The 16,618-nt window shown below is 39.8% G+C and overlaps 1 protein-coding gene across 1 annotated transcript in view; it reads left to right on the top strand.

Moving 5' to 3' along the window:
- Positions 1-16,618, top strand: part of CPA6 (carboxypeptidase A6) — a gene marked incomplete at both ends in the record, with an annotated part of 81,409 nt that overhangs the window by 40,257 nt on the left and 24,534 nt on the right. Inside the window, 4 exons of the mRNA XM_082755391.1 lie at positions 10,406-10,530; positions 13,823-13,937; positions 14,905-15,006; positions 15,858-15,962. Of these exons, the coding sequence (XP_082611517.1) occupies positions 10,406-10,530; positions 13,823-13,937; positions 14,905-15,006; positions 15,858-15,962 (447 nt within the window). The remainder of the gene's footprint in view (positions 1-10,405; positions 10,531-13,822; positions 13,938-14,904; positions 15,007-15,857; positions 15,963-16,618) is intronic.

The raw sequence follows: 16,618 nt of genomic DNA, 5'->3' as shown, positions 1-16,618 counted from the left end.
ATCTGGAGCTCCTTAGGATGGATATTTGCCTCTTTAAAAAAAAATAAATCCATATAATGCTTACTATAATAAATCCCTTAAACTTGCCTGGAGTGTATAGGCTCTGCTACAGTAAAAATGCCATTGTCTATACTGAGTGAATAATGGATAATGAATGTTTCATTCCACACATTTAACTTTTGGTTCATGAATTGCCCAAAGGCAAATCACATTAGTCATAATCACTTGCTGAGTAATTTCCACAAATTAGTTTTGGTCTGTAGCTCCATTGCCCACAGTGCTTTGTTATTAATCATTATTATAAATTGATGCCTTCATTGGCCAGTTCAATTAACTTGTAGGTGACAAAACATTGCTTTTTTTCCCCAATAGGATGATCACAACTTGTAGACCTGAGCTGCCATTAAAAGCAGTCAACCTTACAGTAGAAAATTTGTTTGCTGTGCGTCCTGCAAAGTTGCTTAAACTCACCTGCATTCAACAAATAAACTCATCCACAGTAACCAAGCACAAAGGCAGGCCAGATGTACTGAGTCAGGCTGGCCACCAGCAGCTTGCAAAGCAGCAGGAGGTGGCTGTGCCCCAGCCAGGCATGGCTGGGTCCCCTGCAGCCCCCAGATGCAGCCACAGCACCACCATCCCTCTAGAACAGGCTCTCACCGAGCTCTTACACCTCATGCACTGCTGCATCTGCAACTGCTTCTTAAGACAGGACGTGTCTGAGGTCAAAAGACATGAAGCAGGTGGGGAGACCCCTGCTCTCTTTTGAGGCAAAAGGTCCTGATTTCTGGTTGTCACTCAGTTATAAAGCAGTGGCAGCTGGGAGCCACTGCTTTGCACAAGGGCAAGATGCCATCAGTCAGCAGTACCTCTCGTCTCTGGCCTGTTCCTATGTCAAGCTTCTTTCAGTCTCTCTGGGGAAGAAAAATAAGAGCCTGGTAACTATGTTTCCCATCACCAGCACTACCCCACACCCTTGAACACCTTTTGCACAGTCCCTGTGCCAGAGACCACTGGAGCAGATAGGGCGGTGAGTATGGCAGGGGTAAATGGTGGTGGAGCTCCTCCTCCAACTTTCATGGCAAGAACATTGCAAAGGTTAAGACTGGTTTGCATATGGTTGTGACAGACTAAAATGCAGCAAATTCTTTAATAATTCAAGTGCATACTCATGGAGTTCTTTATCTTTCTAGTTGCTGATCACTCTCATGGTTTCTTTATTGACTGCTGCTCTGATGCATTCGTAGGTGCTGATCTAAAATCCTAGGTGCTCTGCTGCAGCCCTTTTCTCCTATATATACTATCTCTTTCTGTAGATACGTAACAAAATTTTATTCCTGACCCAGAAGTACTTTTTTTTAGGTTCATTCTTTTCACCCTAATCATTTGAAAATTGTTACAGTATAATAAATAAAAAGAAATACTCATGGCAAGAGTACCACAGTGACAACTGCCCACTCTCTGTCCCTCAGGACTCCTCTTGTCCATCCATTGTCCCTCTGTCTCACATCCCTCTCCAGTGGTTGGCTATCGTCATTTGTTCTTTCTTGCTTAGGAGACAACTTCAGAAGCCTGTTGCTAATTTATGAGCCCTTTCATGGTTTTAATTCTGCTGGACTTGACTGACAGAAACAAATGTCACATTCCAAAATGCTTTGCAAAGAAACTGGGATTTGCTCAGGTTCTCAGACCCTGCAGATTTCATTTATCTGCTCAGGAATTTTCCTTTGTAAGCATTATTTTTGAAGCTCCACTTCATTCAAGCCGTGACTGATAACTTCTACTCCATCGGTGGTCTACAAGCACTTTTTATCACATATGTCTGCCTGGAATCAGGGTTGTTTGTATAGGTAGCAAAGAAGCTACTGCTCTGTGAACATTGCTGGCATAATAGAGTCAGACCACTCATTCTTCAGTAGTTTTTACAAAAGAAATTCCTGGGCACAGCCAGGCACTTTAACTTTGGGAGGAGCCAGCCTAGCAGGCCTTGAAGCCACAGCTCCATTCCCTTTTGATTGTTTTCTAGCCTCTACAGCAGCTGCTTATCCATTGTAATCCCTGAATTGATCCTGTCATTGCAGTTCAGGGAATCAGAAAATATCTTATAGGGCAAAAGGATCAGTTGGCTATAAATCTGATAGTTTACAGCTCCAAAGGCAAACACTGAAAAAGGCTTTAGAGAACAAAAGTCCATCTGAAAATGCAGGAAGAAAGCCTGGCAGCCTAAATAGAGCTATTCCTACTTTGCAGAAGGACACAATCAGCTCAGTAGCCAGGGCTGTGTGCATTTTACTATGGACATATTATACTCATCTTATATCTATATAGCCAGATGCTTTAGTTATCAGTCCAAATTTTATTCTTACTCATACAGTGGTCAGATATGGGCAGAAAATTTCAGATACAGAGAGAATGTCAGGTGACAGCAGAAGTTAAGCATCAATATTTCAGAACAAGTGTCTAGAAAACTACTTTCTAGGCTCAGAAGGAAAATATTGTTCCAGGAAAACTTTAGTAGAAGATTCAAGATAAAACAGAAGATCCCAGGTATAAATAGTGTGCTGTTCTTATAAGACACAGAAAGCCTAGGCTTTCTGAGATGGGAGAAATCTTCTTCTCTAACTGCTGAGGAAGCCTGAGTCCAAGTTCAACAAAGTCATCAGCACAACTCACATCGCTTCAGCAGGAGCAGACCCAGACTCCATTTCTCATGCAGTGCAGCAACAGCTACAAATTAACCAAGCCAAAAATAGTTTATTAAGAAATGAAATGGAGTTTAGGTTGCTTTGTTTGTTTATTTTTATGAGTCTGCTAAAGACTGCTTCACATCTTTCAAATCTACTTAGCCCGGTAGCATCTATACTTGTAAGAATGGATATTCAATTACCATATAATTGTGTCCTGAGTCCTTGCTCGGTGGCTCTCTTGAGGAACAACCAACAAGTTCTTTTATGCAGTGTAGAGTCCTGGGTAAAATTATATCAGTGTAAATGGAGTAGCAAGATCATTACTGTGTTGTAGTTTCACAAAGATCTGCAAAACTCAAAACCTCAAGCTGTGCATTGTTCCCAGTCTATTACTGCCAGTATTATGACTGCTGCAATCCAGTGAATCAATCCCAATTTATTGGCACAATTATTTTTTCCAGCCTCACTCAAAAGCAAATAAATACTGAAAAGTTAGAGCCAATTAAATGTCTAGTGTGCTAAATCAGAAACTTATATTACTTTGCACCAGCAACTAGGACTAACCTGTAAATCCTTCTAGAAAGCACAGGGAATCTCATGCTTATTTGTGGCTGGACCATTTTGCTGCACTTCAAGGGAAACTGAAGATTTGCAACCAGAACTAGCAGTTAAGTTCATCAATTGGCAGGAGTAAGTGAAGATGAAATCATTCCTGATCCTGAAAATATTTGCAGTGGTGAACACATTACAGAGGAGTAGTTGTACTTTTTCCAGGTGAGTTACAACACAGCTATAATTATCTACCCATGTCAGAGTCCAAAGGATTAATCCTTCTTTCCTTCCTTCTTTGCAAATGTACCAAAAGAAGTTTAAAATGTCATTCTGTTGCATACTACATGTGTTCATGCGAGGGGTGTTTGTATATGTATATGTGACTATATCTTATGTGTTACATGATGAAGCTTTGATAGTCAAACTTCTGACAACATTTTTGAGGCTAGAGCAGTTTCTACTTCTATTCTCTGTATTCTAACGTAGTATTTGTAACTTAAAACATATCTAATGAGTTTCAGCACTGTTTAGGGTGTTTATATGTCTGTACATGAACATACAGATGTAAATCCAAAACCTGTACATCCTGACAGAGCACACAACATGCTGTTAGAGCCATGAGCAAAGAGCATTACTGTTTGCACTACTGGCTACAAGTTCGCTCTTACAAGAGGCTCAGAAATGCCAAGCCATTTCAGCTGATGGCATCATAACAATAATTATATCCTGAACTTTACAGCTGACAGCATTTCTCAAAGGAATCAGAAACTAGAGTCCATTTTCATAGTGATGTTAAGGGCAAGGCCAGCTTTCACACGTACGTTGTGGTATACAACTCAATAAATACAAAATAATGTACAGATATTAAATAATGATAATAATAGAAATGTAACAAAATTACTTTTTCTTGTGAGATATAACACTGATAAATCATGTAAATGCTTTTGTCTAAATAGCAGATGAAAATCATGGCAGATTTATGCTAGCTAGTTTCAATGACAAGCATCAGCTCTTTGGCTCTACACATGATCATGGATGATGAGAGCACTAAGCATTGTCCATACATGCTAAATGAAAGAAGAAATTAAACAGCCATTTATGAACATGTACTGAAGAACAACTGGAGGCTACTGTCCAAGAAAATGTCTTTAAATACAAAACATGAGCTTTGTATTATATTATTTTGTATCACATAGTACTTTATACTACTTTTATTATACTAAATGCTGTATAAGAAGCTGCGGAATGCTTTCAATGACTTAAAGAAAAAAGGGAGCATGGGATTTATGCAGTTATAAGTGCATTCCTGGGGAAGAGCAAGGAGACTGCTTTCTTCATGCAACCTCTTTCCACAGGTGCAAAACTAGTTGGAGGAAAACCTGGAAGTAATGAAGAAAAAGCACCCTGCTCTGGTTTCTTTCTCAGCAGGGCAACAAAGATTTGTGTACACCATTTGTGATACGTAGGATTATGCCAAGGAAATGTTTGTTTTATTTGAAATTTATTTACATAATTTTAATATTTGAAGAAATTCTAAATCCTTTTAGCTCAGCACCTGAATATTTTTTAAATATTTGTCCCTTTGCCTTGTGTTGATTTTTCATTGTCATGCGTTGACATAAAGCTAGAAATATGATGAATGAGTTCATTTTTGCTGTAGTTTGGAAATTGTCCAGGTAAAAGCAAATACATTTACACCCTTCAGCTCTCTTTAGCACCTCATGTTAAAGAGAAAGACCTATATGAAACCCAAAGAGTATCTGCTTTCCTAAGCACAGACTGAATCCCAGGGACCTTTATGGGATGAGCAAGGTTGAAAAAGGGATGTGAGGTTAGAAAAGGATATTTATTATGTAGTAATAATTAATAATCTCTTACAACTTCTTCATCCACATGTTTAAAACATCCCAGTTGACTGGCGGCTAGCAAACGTGACGCCCATCTACAAGAAGGGCCGGAGGGCAGACCCGGGAAACTACAGGCCTGTCAGTTTGACCTCAGTGCCAGGGAAGCTCATGGAGCAGATCCTCCTGAGAGTCATCATGCAGCACTTGCAGGGCAAGCAGGCGATCAGGCCCAGTCAGCATGGGTTTATGAAAGGCAGATCCTGCTTGACGAACCTGATCTCCTTCTATGACAAAGTGATGCGCTGGGTGGACGAGGGAAAGGCTGTGGATGTGGTCTACCTTGACTTCAGCAAGGCTTTTGACACCGTCTCCCACAGCATTCTCCTCAAGAAACTGGCTGCTCTTGACTTGGACTGGCGCACGCTTCGTTGGGTTAGAAACTGGCTGGATAGCCGGGCCCAAAGAGTCGTGGTGAATGGAGCCAAGTCCAGTTGGAGGCCAGTCACTAGTGGCATTCCCCAGGGCTCAGTGCTGGGGCCGGTCCTCTTTAATATCTTCATCGATGATCTGGACGAGGGCATCGAGTGCACCCTCAGTAAGTTCACAGATGACACCAAGCTATGCGCATGTGTCGATCTGCTCGAGGGTAGGAAAGCTCTGCAGGAGGATCTGGATAGGCTGCACCGATGGGCTGAGGTCAACTGCATGAAGTTCAACAAGGCCAAGTGCCGGGTCCTGCACCTGGGGCGCAATAACCCCAAGCAGAGCTACAGGCTGGGAGATGAGTGGTTGGAGAGCTGCCAGGCAGAGAAGGACCTGGGAGTGATGGTGGATAGTCGGCTGAATATGAGCCAGCAGTGTGCTCAGGTGGCCAAGAAGGCCAACGGCATCCTGGCTTGTATCAGAAACAGTGTGACCAGCAGGGCTAGGGAGGTGATCGTCCCCCTGTACTCGGCTCTGGTGAGGCCGCACCTCGAGTACTGTGTTCAGTTTTGGGCCCCTCGCTACAAGAAGGACATCGAGGTGCTTGAGCGGGTGCAGAGAAGGGCAACGAAGCTGGTGAGGGGCCTGGAGAACAAGTCCTATGAGGAGTGGCTGAGGGAGCTGGGCTTGTTCAGCCTGGAGAAGATGAGGCTCAGGGGCGACATTATTGCTCTTTACAGATACCTTAAAGGAGGCTGTAGTGAGGTGGGGGTTGGCCTGTTCTCCCATGTGCCTGGTGACAGGACAAGGGGGAATGGGCTAAAGTTGGTCCAGGGGAGTTTTAGGTTAGATGTTAGGAAGAACTTCTTCACTGAAAGGGTTGTTAGGCATTGGAACAGGCTGCCCAGGAAGTGGTGGAGTCACCATCCCTGGAAGTCTTCAAAAGACGTTTAGATGTAGAGCTTAGGGATATGGTTTAGTGGGGACTGTTAGTGTTAGGTCAGAGGTTGGACTCGATGATCTTGAGGTCTCTTCCAACCTAGAAATTCTGTGATTCTGTGATTAAAACCTCTTGGAAAAGGTATTTCTCTCTGTGCTTTTCACAGAAACATTTCTTGTGCAGAAAGCAACATTCATGCCTCCAGTGAGATTCTGTGAAAGATCACTCAGTGGGTATCTGTGGAGTCACCACTGACCCCAGGTACAGGCACCCAGAGTCACACCTCAGTGCAGCAGCAGGTGCTGAATTATTGGTCCCAAGCCTGAGCCTGCTGAAAAATCCTGCCCGTGTTCTGCTTATTGTCCAGAGGCCTAAAACATCCCATGACCCCCTAAAAGCAACTCTTGTGCATCACATATAGGAAAGGACTTGCAAAGGAAACAGTACTGGAAGGCCCAGTCAAATGAAACTAGAATATTTAGGTTTACAGACACTAAAGTGTATCTCTTTTCCTCTAGCCTCAACATACTGGGTACATTTTGTAATTCAATTTTTTGGCTATGTGTTCAGGAAGTTCAGTAGGATTACTGCATCTGCTTGTCCTGTAATTCACAGAATCACAGAATCATCTAGGTTGGAAGAGACCTTCAAGATCACCTAGTCTAACCTCTGACCTAACACTAACAAGTCCTCCACTAAGCCATATCACTAAGCTCTAAATCTAAATGTTTTTTAAAGACCTCCAGGGATGGTGACTCCACCACTTCCCTGGGCAGGCCATTCCAGTGCCTAACAATCCTTTCAGTAAAGAAGTTCTTCCTAACATCCAACCTAAAACTCCCCTGGCGCAACTTTAGCCCATTCCCCCTTGTCCTGTCACCAGGTACATGGGAGAACAGACCAACCCCCACCTTGCTACAGCCTCATTTAAGGTACCTGTAGAGTGCGATAAGGTTGCTGGAGAATCTTCCTACCACCTAGTGAATCTTACAACCCAAACAACGAATAAATGTGCTTTGGTACTGACTGGTACACCATCCATAACACTGTTCAAAAGGTAATGTGTGATGTGTGGGGACAACAATACACCATCAAAGATAGTGAGAACAGAAGAACACCACTTGCTAGCCAGTGAAGCACAGCATGGAAATCCAAGGCACACTTGCTGGAGGAGTGATGCTGAAAGAAGAGCGATGACTCCGAAGGAGCCCTCAGTATCCACTGGAGATGCAATGATGAGGTCTCCTAAAACTGACAGTGAGTAAAGGATGATGGGATATGCTCAGTCCAAACATGCCTACTCTTAAATCCATCTTCTGTTTGTTTTTGTGTCTCTACACCATGCAAAGGCCAAGCTGGAAGCTGCAATATAAATAAGTTGAAGAAATGTGTTTCTTGTTACATGCTTTATAGAGCAAATGCTGCTCTGAACAGCACAGGTAACATCTCCCAGATGAGCACTCAATGCATTGTTTACATTGCAAGGGATAAAAAGTGGAATCAAATGAAACCACACTATCCAAATAGGGAACTGGGTTGCATTCTAAAAATGGAATTTCTTTGTCTCACTTCCATTACAATGCCAGTAGTGAAATACTGTATTTTTGCCAACAGTTCCTGGTGTGCAATAGACTGCTGATTTCATCCTTTAAAAGATTGGTTCTTTTGCTATTTCCTCGCAGCCAGTAGTGTAAGGGATAGCTAGAACATCTTAGAAATGAAAAGCTCCCTGATGTTGTAACCAATATCATGTTGGTGAATGTTGGATTATCCTCTCCATGATACTGAACAAATTCACCAAAATAAATCCTGAACAACTATCAAGAACAAAGACAAGTTTCAGGTGTACCTCAGTTGTGATTTTTTTTTTCATAATATTTGCAACTTTTATATCCTATTTTGTATGCGTAGGTATTAGGAGATGCTTCAGTTGCACTTAGCTTGTATGTAACAATTTGTTGTTATTTTTATAAGGATGTCTCATGCTGAGCTGACTGATATGCTGTTAGTCCAAGAGCAATGAAGTTACCCTTTGTGCTGTGTATTTTTAGGCATAAATCTTAAAAGTCACATACATATTCCTAATTAACCATGTGTGAAATCAACCTCATTGAATTAGGGGGGAATTTCACTGGATGACTATAATTAATCAAAATACGAAAGACAGATAAACTAACAAACGTAAGGTGTTAGCACAGTGAGAGGATGTTTATTTATAAGCTGCATTTAGCACCATTTAATTCATGAGTTCAGTTGCTACTGACCATCTGCCATAGCTGCTGTCAGCTTCACAAGCCTCATGAACTTTGCCAGTCCTGGTGTTAGACTTCAAAAGATGCTGTGCCTACCCACCACTGTCACGTGGATCTCCAGACCATATTGTGGCAGCATGAAACAAAGAGTGGTTTTGGCAGGAATGCTGCCCCTGTGCTTGCATTTTCTACTTCCAATGCAGCAAATATTTAATTGGATTAACTGGACTGAAGTCACTACTGCTTTAGAGGCAGCATCAAGTTCAGCATCAGATGCCTTCCTGGTAGTCAGATTACTCTTATTTACAGCCATGTGAGACACTGTTGGAACTAAACCTCTGTTACAAGATTGTACTGTCTTCTCAAACAAGGTTCATAACAAGACTGAGATGTGTTAGATATTTCCAAAATAGCTTCTGTGGCACAGAAGTCAGGAGCTTTTAAAACCTACTTTATAAAAACCTTCTTAGAAACCTAGAAAACAAGTCAGAAAAGGGACATTCAAGAGCTGTGTCCATGACTTTCATCAGTGCAGCCTAGCACAGCTGATCACAATAAACCTCAAAGGATATTTATCATGTATTAATAATTATTAAATTCTCTTTAAGAAATGTGAATATATGATAGTCCCTACTAAATTATTGTCTTTATATTCAGTACACAAACATATTTTTAAGGTGAGCAGATCTTGACATAGACATTTGTTGTATTTACACAGAGGTTGTTGTTGGTACTCCATTCCATGTTCTCCTACTGCTAGCCAGCAGCTATCAGAAGAGATTTGGTAACTTGTATTCGTGCCACTGGACTTGCACTGGTTGAGAAAAAACTCTTTTCACCTCCATTTAAGAGTCTGTACATCTGTTGTTGATATGGCTGAGCAGTACACCACCATTTGCTACAGGGTACAGAACACTGAGTTTCAATTCCCTTTTGGAAACTTTCTTAAAAATTCAAGTTCTGGGCTAAAATTTTCAAGCGTATTTCATATTTGGCAACCAAAGAAAGTAAAAAGAAACAAGAAGCATTCCTTAGGTATGTTCAAGTACAGATAGCAATAAATATTTTTGCTATCATTTAGTAGATAGCATGTTTTTTAGAAGATTGTGAATATCTCACTATATTAATCATGCCATTTTGTCATTTCATTTAAAATGACTGGGTAGATTACAGCCTCCTTCAGAACACTGATGACCTTCTGTTATTGAACTCTCATCTATTTATTATCAAAAATAAAATGGTACACTTTGCAAACAACACAGGTGCAAGTTACAGTTTCCACCCCTCCTGAGTGTTCATTTCTTTTACTGCCCTAATGACTATAAAAAACACCTCATGAAATTAAAAATAAATAAATAAATAAACTCATGGACTCCACAGAAGCTAATACACAGGGAACGTATAGTAGTCCAAGGAAGTGCATGAAGTTGGAGGTTGCCTTTGTTTTAAGCCATTTGAGGGGGCACATTCCTGAAGTCATTCTCTCTTCCCATTAGCAAATCTCCCAGAATTGTGGTAAACTGAACACAGTCTTTCTCAAAATCTACTCCATTTCCCTAGGTATTCAGCTGGACCAGCCAATACAGTTTTATTGTCTATACCATGTCTACAGTGTTTGCCTACATAGCTTCAAGCGTGCCATCTCCTGGATTTCCCCACCTACACTGAATGCATATGAATTACAGGTTGGTTCCTGCACTACAGGTGGACCTGTGGCAGCCCAGCAGCACCTTCCACATCGTCGAAGGTACGGTCACCGACGTGCGAGTGCCACAGAACACATCCCGAAGCCTGCTACCCTTCCTCCAGCAAGCCAACATCCAGTACACGTAAGCCTGCGCTTCCCATTCTGTGCATCTCTCCAGAGACCTGGCCTCCAAGGCAGGTCTGCGTCTACCACACCAAGTGCACTTAAAAATATGTTCCATGTAGCAATTAGACTGGCAGACAGCTAGGCATTGTGAAGAAAACAACCATTTTAATGGGAGAACAGAAAATCTCCCACAGGCAGGCAGTTTTAATTAAATGTCCTCCTTTGGAGTCAAGTTTAAGTGTTTTCAAAGTATATGAAATCACATCTGTTAAGAGAGGGATGGTAATTACTAATTCTGCAGTCTGCTTTGCCTCTCCCTGTGTTTAGCAGGAGCTAGGCTTGTTTACAAGTATGCTGTAAATGAGGAGGAAAGAGTTCATGAATTATAAAGGAACATACTGGTTCTGTTTTATAACTCTCCATTCCTACTGACCCTATTCAAGTCATATGGAACAAATGCACGTTAAGGATCAGATATCATTTAAAGGGTTTCTTGAAAACATTCCAGACGGTTTTGAAGTATACTTGTCAAATGATATTTATCAATTTGATACACTTACATTAGACACAAGTGATGATCTTGTCATTAAAGCCTTTTCAGTGAGATGCTTAAGTACATGAATACTCAAAGAAGAGTTATTTGAATTCTCAAGCATCTGATGAATAAAGCCCTACATGAGGCTTTTAATACTTATTTCTCAGTGCGAAGATGAGAATGGCACAAAGCATATTGTGAATTATATGTGCTGTTATCAGAATCCCATTTTTATTGCAACTATGGTCTCCTGCTAATTTGTTGTTCTAAAAATACAAAAACAAACATAAGGAAATTATTTATTCAGGCCCAGTAGCTGAAGTTCAGAGCTACTTTCATGTGGATTTTACACTGCTTCAGTGTTGTTTAGATTTAAAAAGGAGATGGTGATTTCTGTAATTGTTTTCCTGTGCTTATAACAAAAAAGTCCCTTAATTACTGTGCCCCAACAGCTGCATTCACTCCTGCTGCTGTTCCTGCTCATAATTATCACCCTTAATGAAATGACAGAAGGCCACTTTATATGTGTCATAAATACTCATTATACATGAAGAACTTTATGTAGGTTGCAAAGCAGGGCATGAAAAGGTACGATCTGAGCTAAGAAAGAGCTTAGGGCCTCTGCAGTCTGCCTAAAATTGCATTGTGCTGCAAACACTTGGAATACCCTACATCCTTTTTCCAGAGGACCTCTGTAACACTTGGCACACAAGAGATGTGTGCTTAGGAGGAACCTGGGCAGCATTCTGTTAAGGCCAGGTTGTTTCTTTGCTCCCTCTCTTCATCTACCTGCTGCCCATTTCGGACTTCTTGTCTACTTGTCCCAGCCATCAGGACACTTAGGAGCAAAACCCTGCAAAGTCACAGATGAGCATGTGCTTGTCCTGAAAAGCCTACTGAGATCTATCTGTACCTCAGCAAGAGCTGGGAGGGTTTGTTATCAGAGGAGCAGCAGGTATAGTCAGAGAGCAGCTGGAGCAAGGCTGACGGGATGCACAGCCAATGTCTGAAGACAGGAAGCACGAAGTAGCCCCAGTAATGAGCAGGGTGACCATCCCTTGTCTGTAAGAGAAGCTTGTCTGTCCCAGTGCTTGACTTTAGGACAATGCAGCCATGAAAATAGGCTTCAGACAAAGCTTTACTGCACCAAGCTGTCAAGATTGTTGGTTCTCTGGCAACAAAGACATTTAGGTTGTATTCACATCTGAGGAACTGAAGAGCCTTTGGATGCTATAAGCACACAGTACACAGTCGTTTAAAAATAAACAAAGATTATCATACCTCATCTGGAGTACAGACACATGGACAAGCAGGAGTTGTGAAATTAAATCTAGCATTGTGAAAGCAAACAGAGCATGATCCTGGTAGGTACTTACACTAATCAGAATTCAGCACAGCAGGTAAGCATTTCTTTAGCATATTAGATGCCCTAACTATTTGCATAAAAACACTGCTTTAATCTAATTAGAGGCTTAAGTGCTTTACTGTACTGGTCTTAGAGTGTATGGCATTTTGCAAGTCAAGACTGTAAGTCCTTAGTTTGTTTAATAAAGGTTTCTGATGTAGAACAATGTAATTCCTAATTATACAATTACTTCCCTAAGACATTTGAAGAATGCAGATAACCTTTACTTTGATTTATATGTGGATATAGACCTATTGTCTTATAGGTATATGCTACGCAGTCCGTTTAGGATCTGAGTGAATGCATTTTTTTTCCCATCTCTTTCTGATCATTGCAGCTAATGCCTGTAAGACTTTAAAAGGTTGAGTGTGACCATCGTTTTACAGGAATGATGAATGAGTGGTGTGGTGATTACACATTGCTGAGCTCTTGAAGTTCCATTCAAAAGGAGGTGGTAATACCAGCACTGCCCTCAGTTTCACAGGGGCATCACTATTGTTGTCAGGGATGATATTCCCAGCCCCTGCTACTGTGTGATGAAGGAGGTGGATGCTCCCCCCTCTATGATATAATCACTCTTTTTAGATATCTTCTATATTATATTTTTAGGTTTGTATCATTATTTGGTTTTGCAATAAAATAGGAAAATTTTCAGCTTGAACCATTGTTCTTACCTTTTGCTCTTAATGCAAAGACCCTCACTTTTTTGCAAGTATACATGTATTTGTTACTCTTAGTGTTGTTTCAAGTTTTTTCCAAGTTATTTTAAAATAACCAGCAGACAACTATTGCAAAGTAGATAAATGTAAACAACAACCATATTTAAGAATGTTTTTGTCATTTGTTGTGTTTCAAATGGAATAAGGCCACCCACCAAATTCTTAATTTTTATTTTTTTTTTGCCTCTACAACTTATAGACATATGGAATATTCCATGACAGTACGATACTCCTGAGAGAAAGTGCTTTTCTAAGCCTAAAAATATTTTTTATGGTCTTGAAACCAATTTTTAAAGATCCATAATCACATAGTACAACTGGATTATAAAAGATGACAACAAATGCTGCTCCATAAACAAATGGAAGTGTTTTATTCTTCACATTGGCTGCATTATTTACATCATTCTGTTTTATTCACTTAACAAGCTCATTGTGTTTTTTGAAGGCACTGTGTGATTTCAAAGCAACTGGAGTATTTAGTTGACAGCATATATTCAAATAAGCCTCAAGCACTGTACTGTCAAAATATAACAGATGAGGTAACATCAGGATGTTTTAATTCCCGCTGTATTTCTTCCAAATGTGATTGTCATTCTGCTTTAGCCTGTGTGTTCTACTAGTTTTTCAAAAGTCTTTTTTTTTTACCTAGGATCCTCATATCAGATCTACAGAAAGCAATAGAAAACCAAACTGGACTAAAGTCATATAGGAATCGAAGGTCCCTCCCTGGGTATAATTATGAAGTATATCACTCCCTGGAAGAAGTACGTGAAAATTCATATTGCACCTTGTATCTGCTACATCAGCCTCATTTCATGAGACTGAAATTTCAACCTCTGTACAAGTTATGGTTGCTTGCTCATCTTTAGAAATGTTCTAAATGTTTGTTCAAAAATAGGCACCTTCTTAAAATATATATGTTGTCATGCATTTTTATTCAAAGCATATATTTACATGTAACTATCTTTGACAGGTTTTGAGTTTTGTTCTTAAAATAGGTCTTCTATTTGGATGTAAGTAAGAGATTTCACTGAGTGATTAGTCTCACTGAATCATTTAAGTAAGGAATATGAACAAAAGTTTAAGTATTTGCAGAAGGCATCCAAAGACTCAAAACATTTCAATACAGATTCATATATAAGGGATACTGTCCAGAAAAGATAGCTGAGTAATCTGTTGATGTCAGTATTCGCACATAGAATTTTGGTGTGCACCAAAATGAAGTCGCTAGAGTGAGCATGCAGGGTGTTGCACCTTGAAGAGATCTGATGCCTGTCAAATAAACAAATTATATAAGTAGTGCTGAATCCTACAGGTGTTCCTAGAGGTACTCCTTGCTTACTGAACCTGTTTGCCATCCTGTGTCTTGGCGAGCAGACTTATGGGTCTCCTTTCTTTAGTCCATTCTTGCTGTTTAAAGGGAGCAGCTTATTAGCTTCATCAGCAGATTTTTGATAGCAGCAGCTAATGCATTCCAATAATAACATTGGAAAAACAAAATTAAATAAAATAAAAGGTAACTGCAGGCAGCATCCAGCCTCTGGCAATAAAGCTATGAGAACCCATGGTAATTCAAGTATGAAAACAAATGCAAAACAAAACAAACAACACAAAAAGAAAAACGACAAGAAAATCCAAAAATATACTGAGTACTGACAGTTGAGATTAATAACAGTTGCTTCACCATGAAGTGCAAAGACTGAAGCAACAAATTTATTTCTGTATTTGCAGATCCAAGACTGGATGCATCATCTGAATAAAACTCATTCAGATCTTGTTCATATGTTCTCTGTTGGAAAATCCTATGAAGGGAGACCACTGTTTGTACTCAAGGTAAAGATTAAATAGTCATTAATCAAACTAAAATCTGGAATTGGTGGCAGACAGTTACTTATATTATGCTATGTGCACCAGAGATGCAGGTTATCAGAGATCCAGGTTATCAATGTTTCCTAAAGAAGAGTTACTAAGACCTAAGTATCATTCTGAATGTCACCCTTAATGAAAAAAAAAAAAAAAAAAAAAAAAAAAAAAGCTGGAGAACTAAATGCCAAACCCTTTTTAATTGGGTTGATACACATGCAGATAGCACACAGCAGTACAATTAGCAGGATTTGGATTTAAGGGACTTGGAAAATTTTGCAGCCAACCTGTAAAGAAATTCTGCCAGAGAAGGATCCCAGAGGATCCCTCTGGATCCCTTCTCAGCATGTGCCACACACGCATCCTATTTAGCTATTGACAAAAATCCATGACTGTGTGTTCTCAGTGCACACTATTAGGACCACAGAATTAGAAGGTTACAACAAGGCACAAAAAAGTTTAATTTCAATGTACTTTCTTTTCATCCACTGTTGACAAGTTCCTAAAATTTGATTCTGTATCAAGCTATTCCTATAGCATTGTTTTTCCTCACCCTGCTCTATGTGATAGTTAAGGACTCCATTACTCATAAAAAAGGAATTGACAGATCTCACTTTTCCTGTAATTTTTTTCCATATATCAGGTTCATTATTTTGGCCATACCAGCGTATAATTTCCCTTTGTAAACAGTCTGTTTGTGTTCCCAATACAAGGAAATTCAAAATGGTTCAGTGTTTCAAATAGCCTATTATTTTCTCATTACTGTGTCTCACCAACATCATGAGAGCAATTGATATGTCTATGAATATTCACACTTCAAGCTAGGTAAAAGAGCACGACCTTACAAGAAAGCTGTCTGGATAGACTGTGGGATTCATGCTAGAGAGTGGATTGGCCCTGCCTTTTGCCAGTGGTTCGTGAAAGAAGTAAGTATTCAGTCATTTAGAGCAATGTGGCTCCTTCAGCTTAATAAACATTTCATCTAGTACATTACTATTAAGAACCATAACTAGCTATTTTACTGCTTTTATATATATATATTTGTGGAACACTAAGTGCTCGGTAAACGAAGCTGATAACGACAGCCAGACGCAGCGAGGCACAGGACAAAAATATGCCAGACACATATTGGCAGAGATACGAAGTAGGATTTTATTCCAAGACCTAAATATGTGGAGATTTTAACTCTGGTAATTGTCCAGGTAAATCAGTGCCAGTGTGTACTGCTTTAGATCAGATCAGCGATATCTTTGCTTTAAGGACATGAATGAAGAAAGACCTTTCTCTTTTGTGTAATTCTATAGGAATTGAAAGCTAAAATTGTATACAAATTTCACCTAAAATCATGGTTTTCATATTATCTATATATCTATCATATGGTTCCTCCAATCTTTCTTTGATCCTGTCCTATCAGATTTATGCTCCCTTTATCTTTGATATCTGGGATCTAACAATCATATTGCAATTTTTCAAATGATCAGGGAAATCAAAGGATTTTGAATTTTGCATTCCACTTGTGCAATGGATTTTATATTTTTATTTTTTAGTATCAATATTTAATCTCTTCTAATTTGGGATTCAT

This window comes from Aythya marila, assembly GCF_965140915.1.
Source record: "Aythya marila genome assembly, chromosome: 2".
Taxonomy (NCBI): Eukaryota; Metazoa; Chordata; class Aves; order Anseriformes; family Anatidae; genus Aythya; species Aythya marila.
The sequence above is the reverse complement of the archived record's forward strand: the minus strand, read 5'-3'. Positions and strand labels throughout refer to the sequence as shown.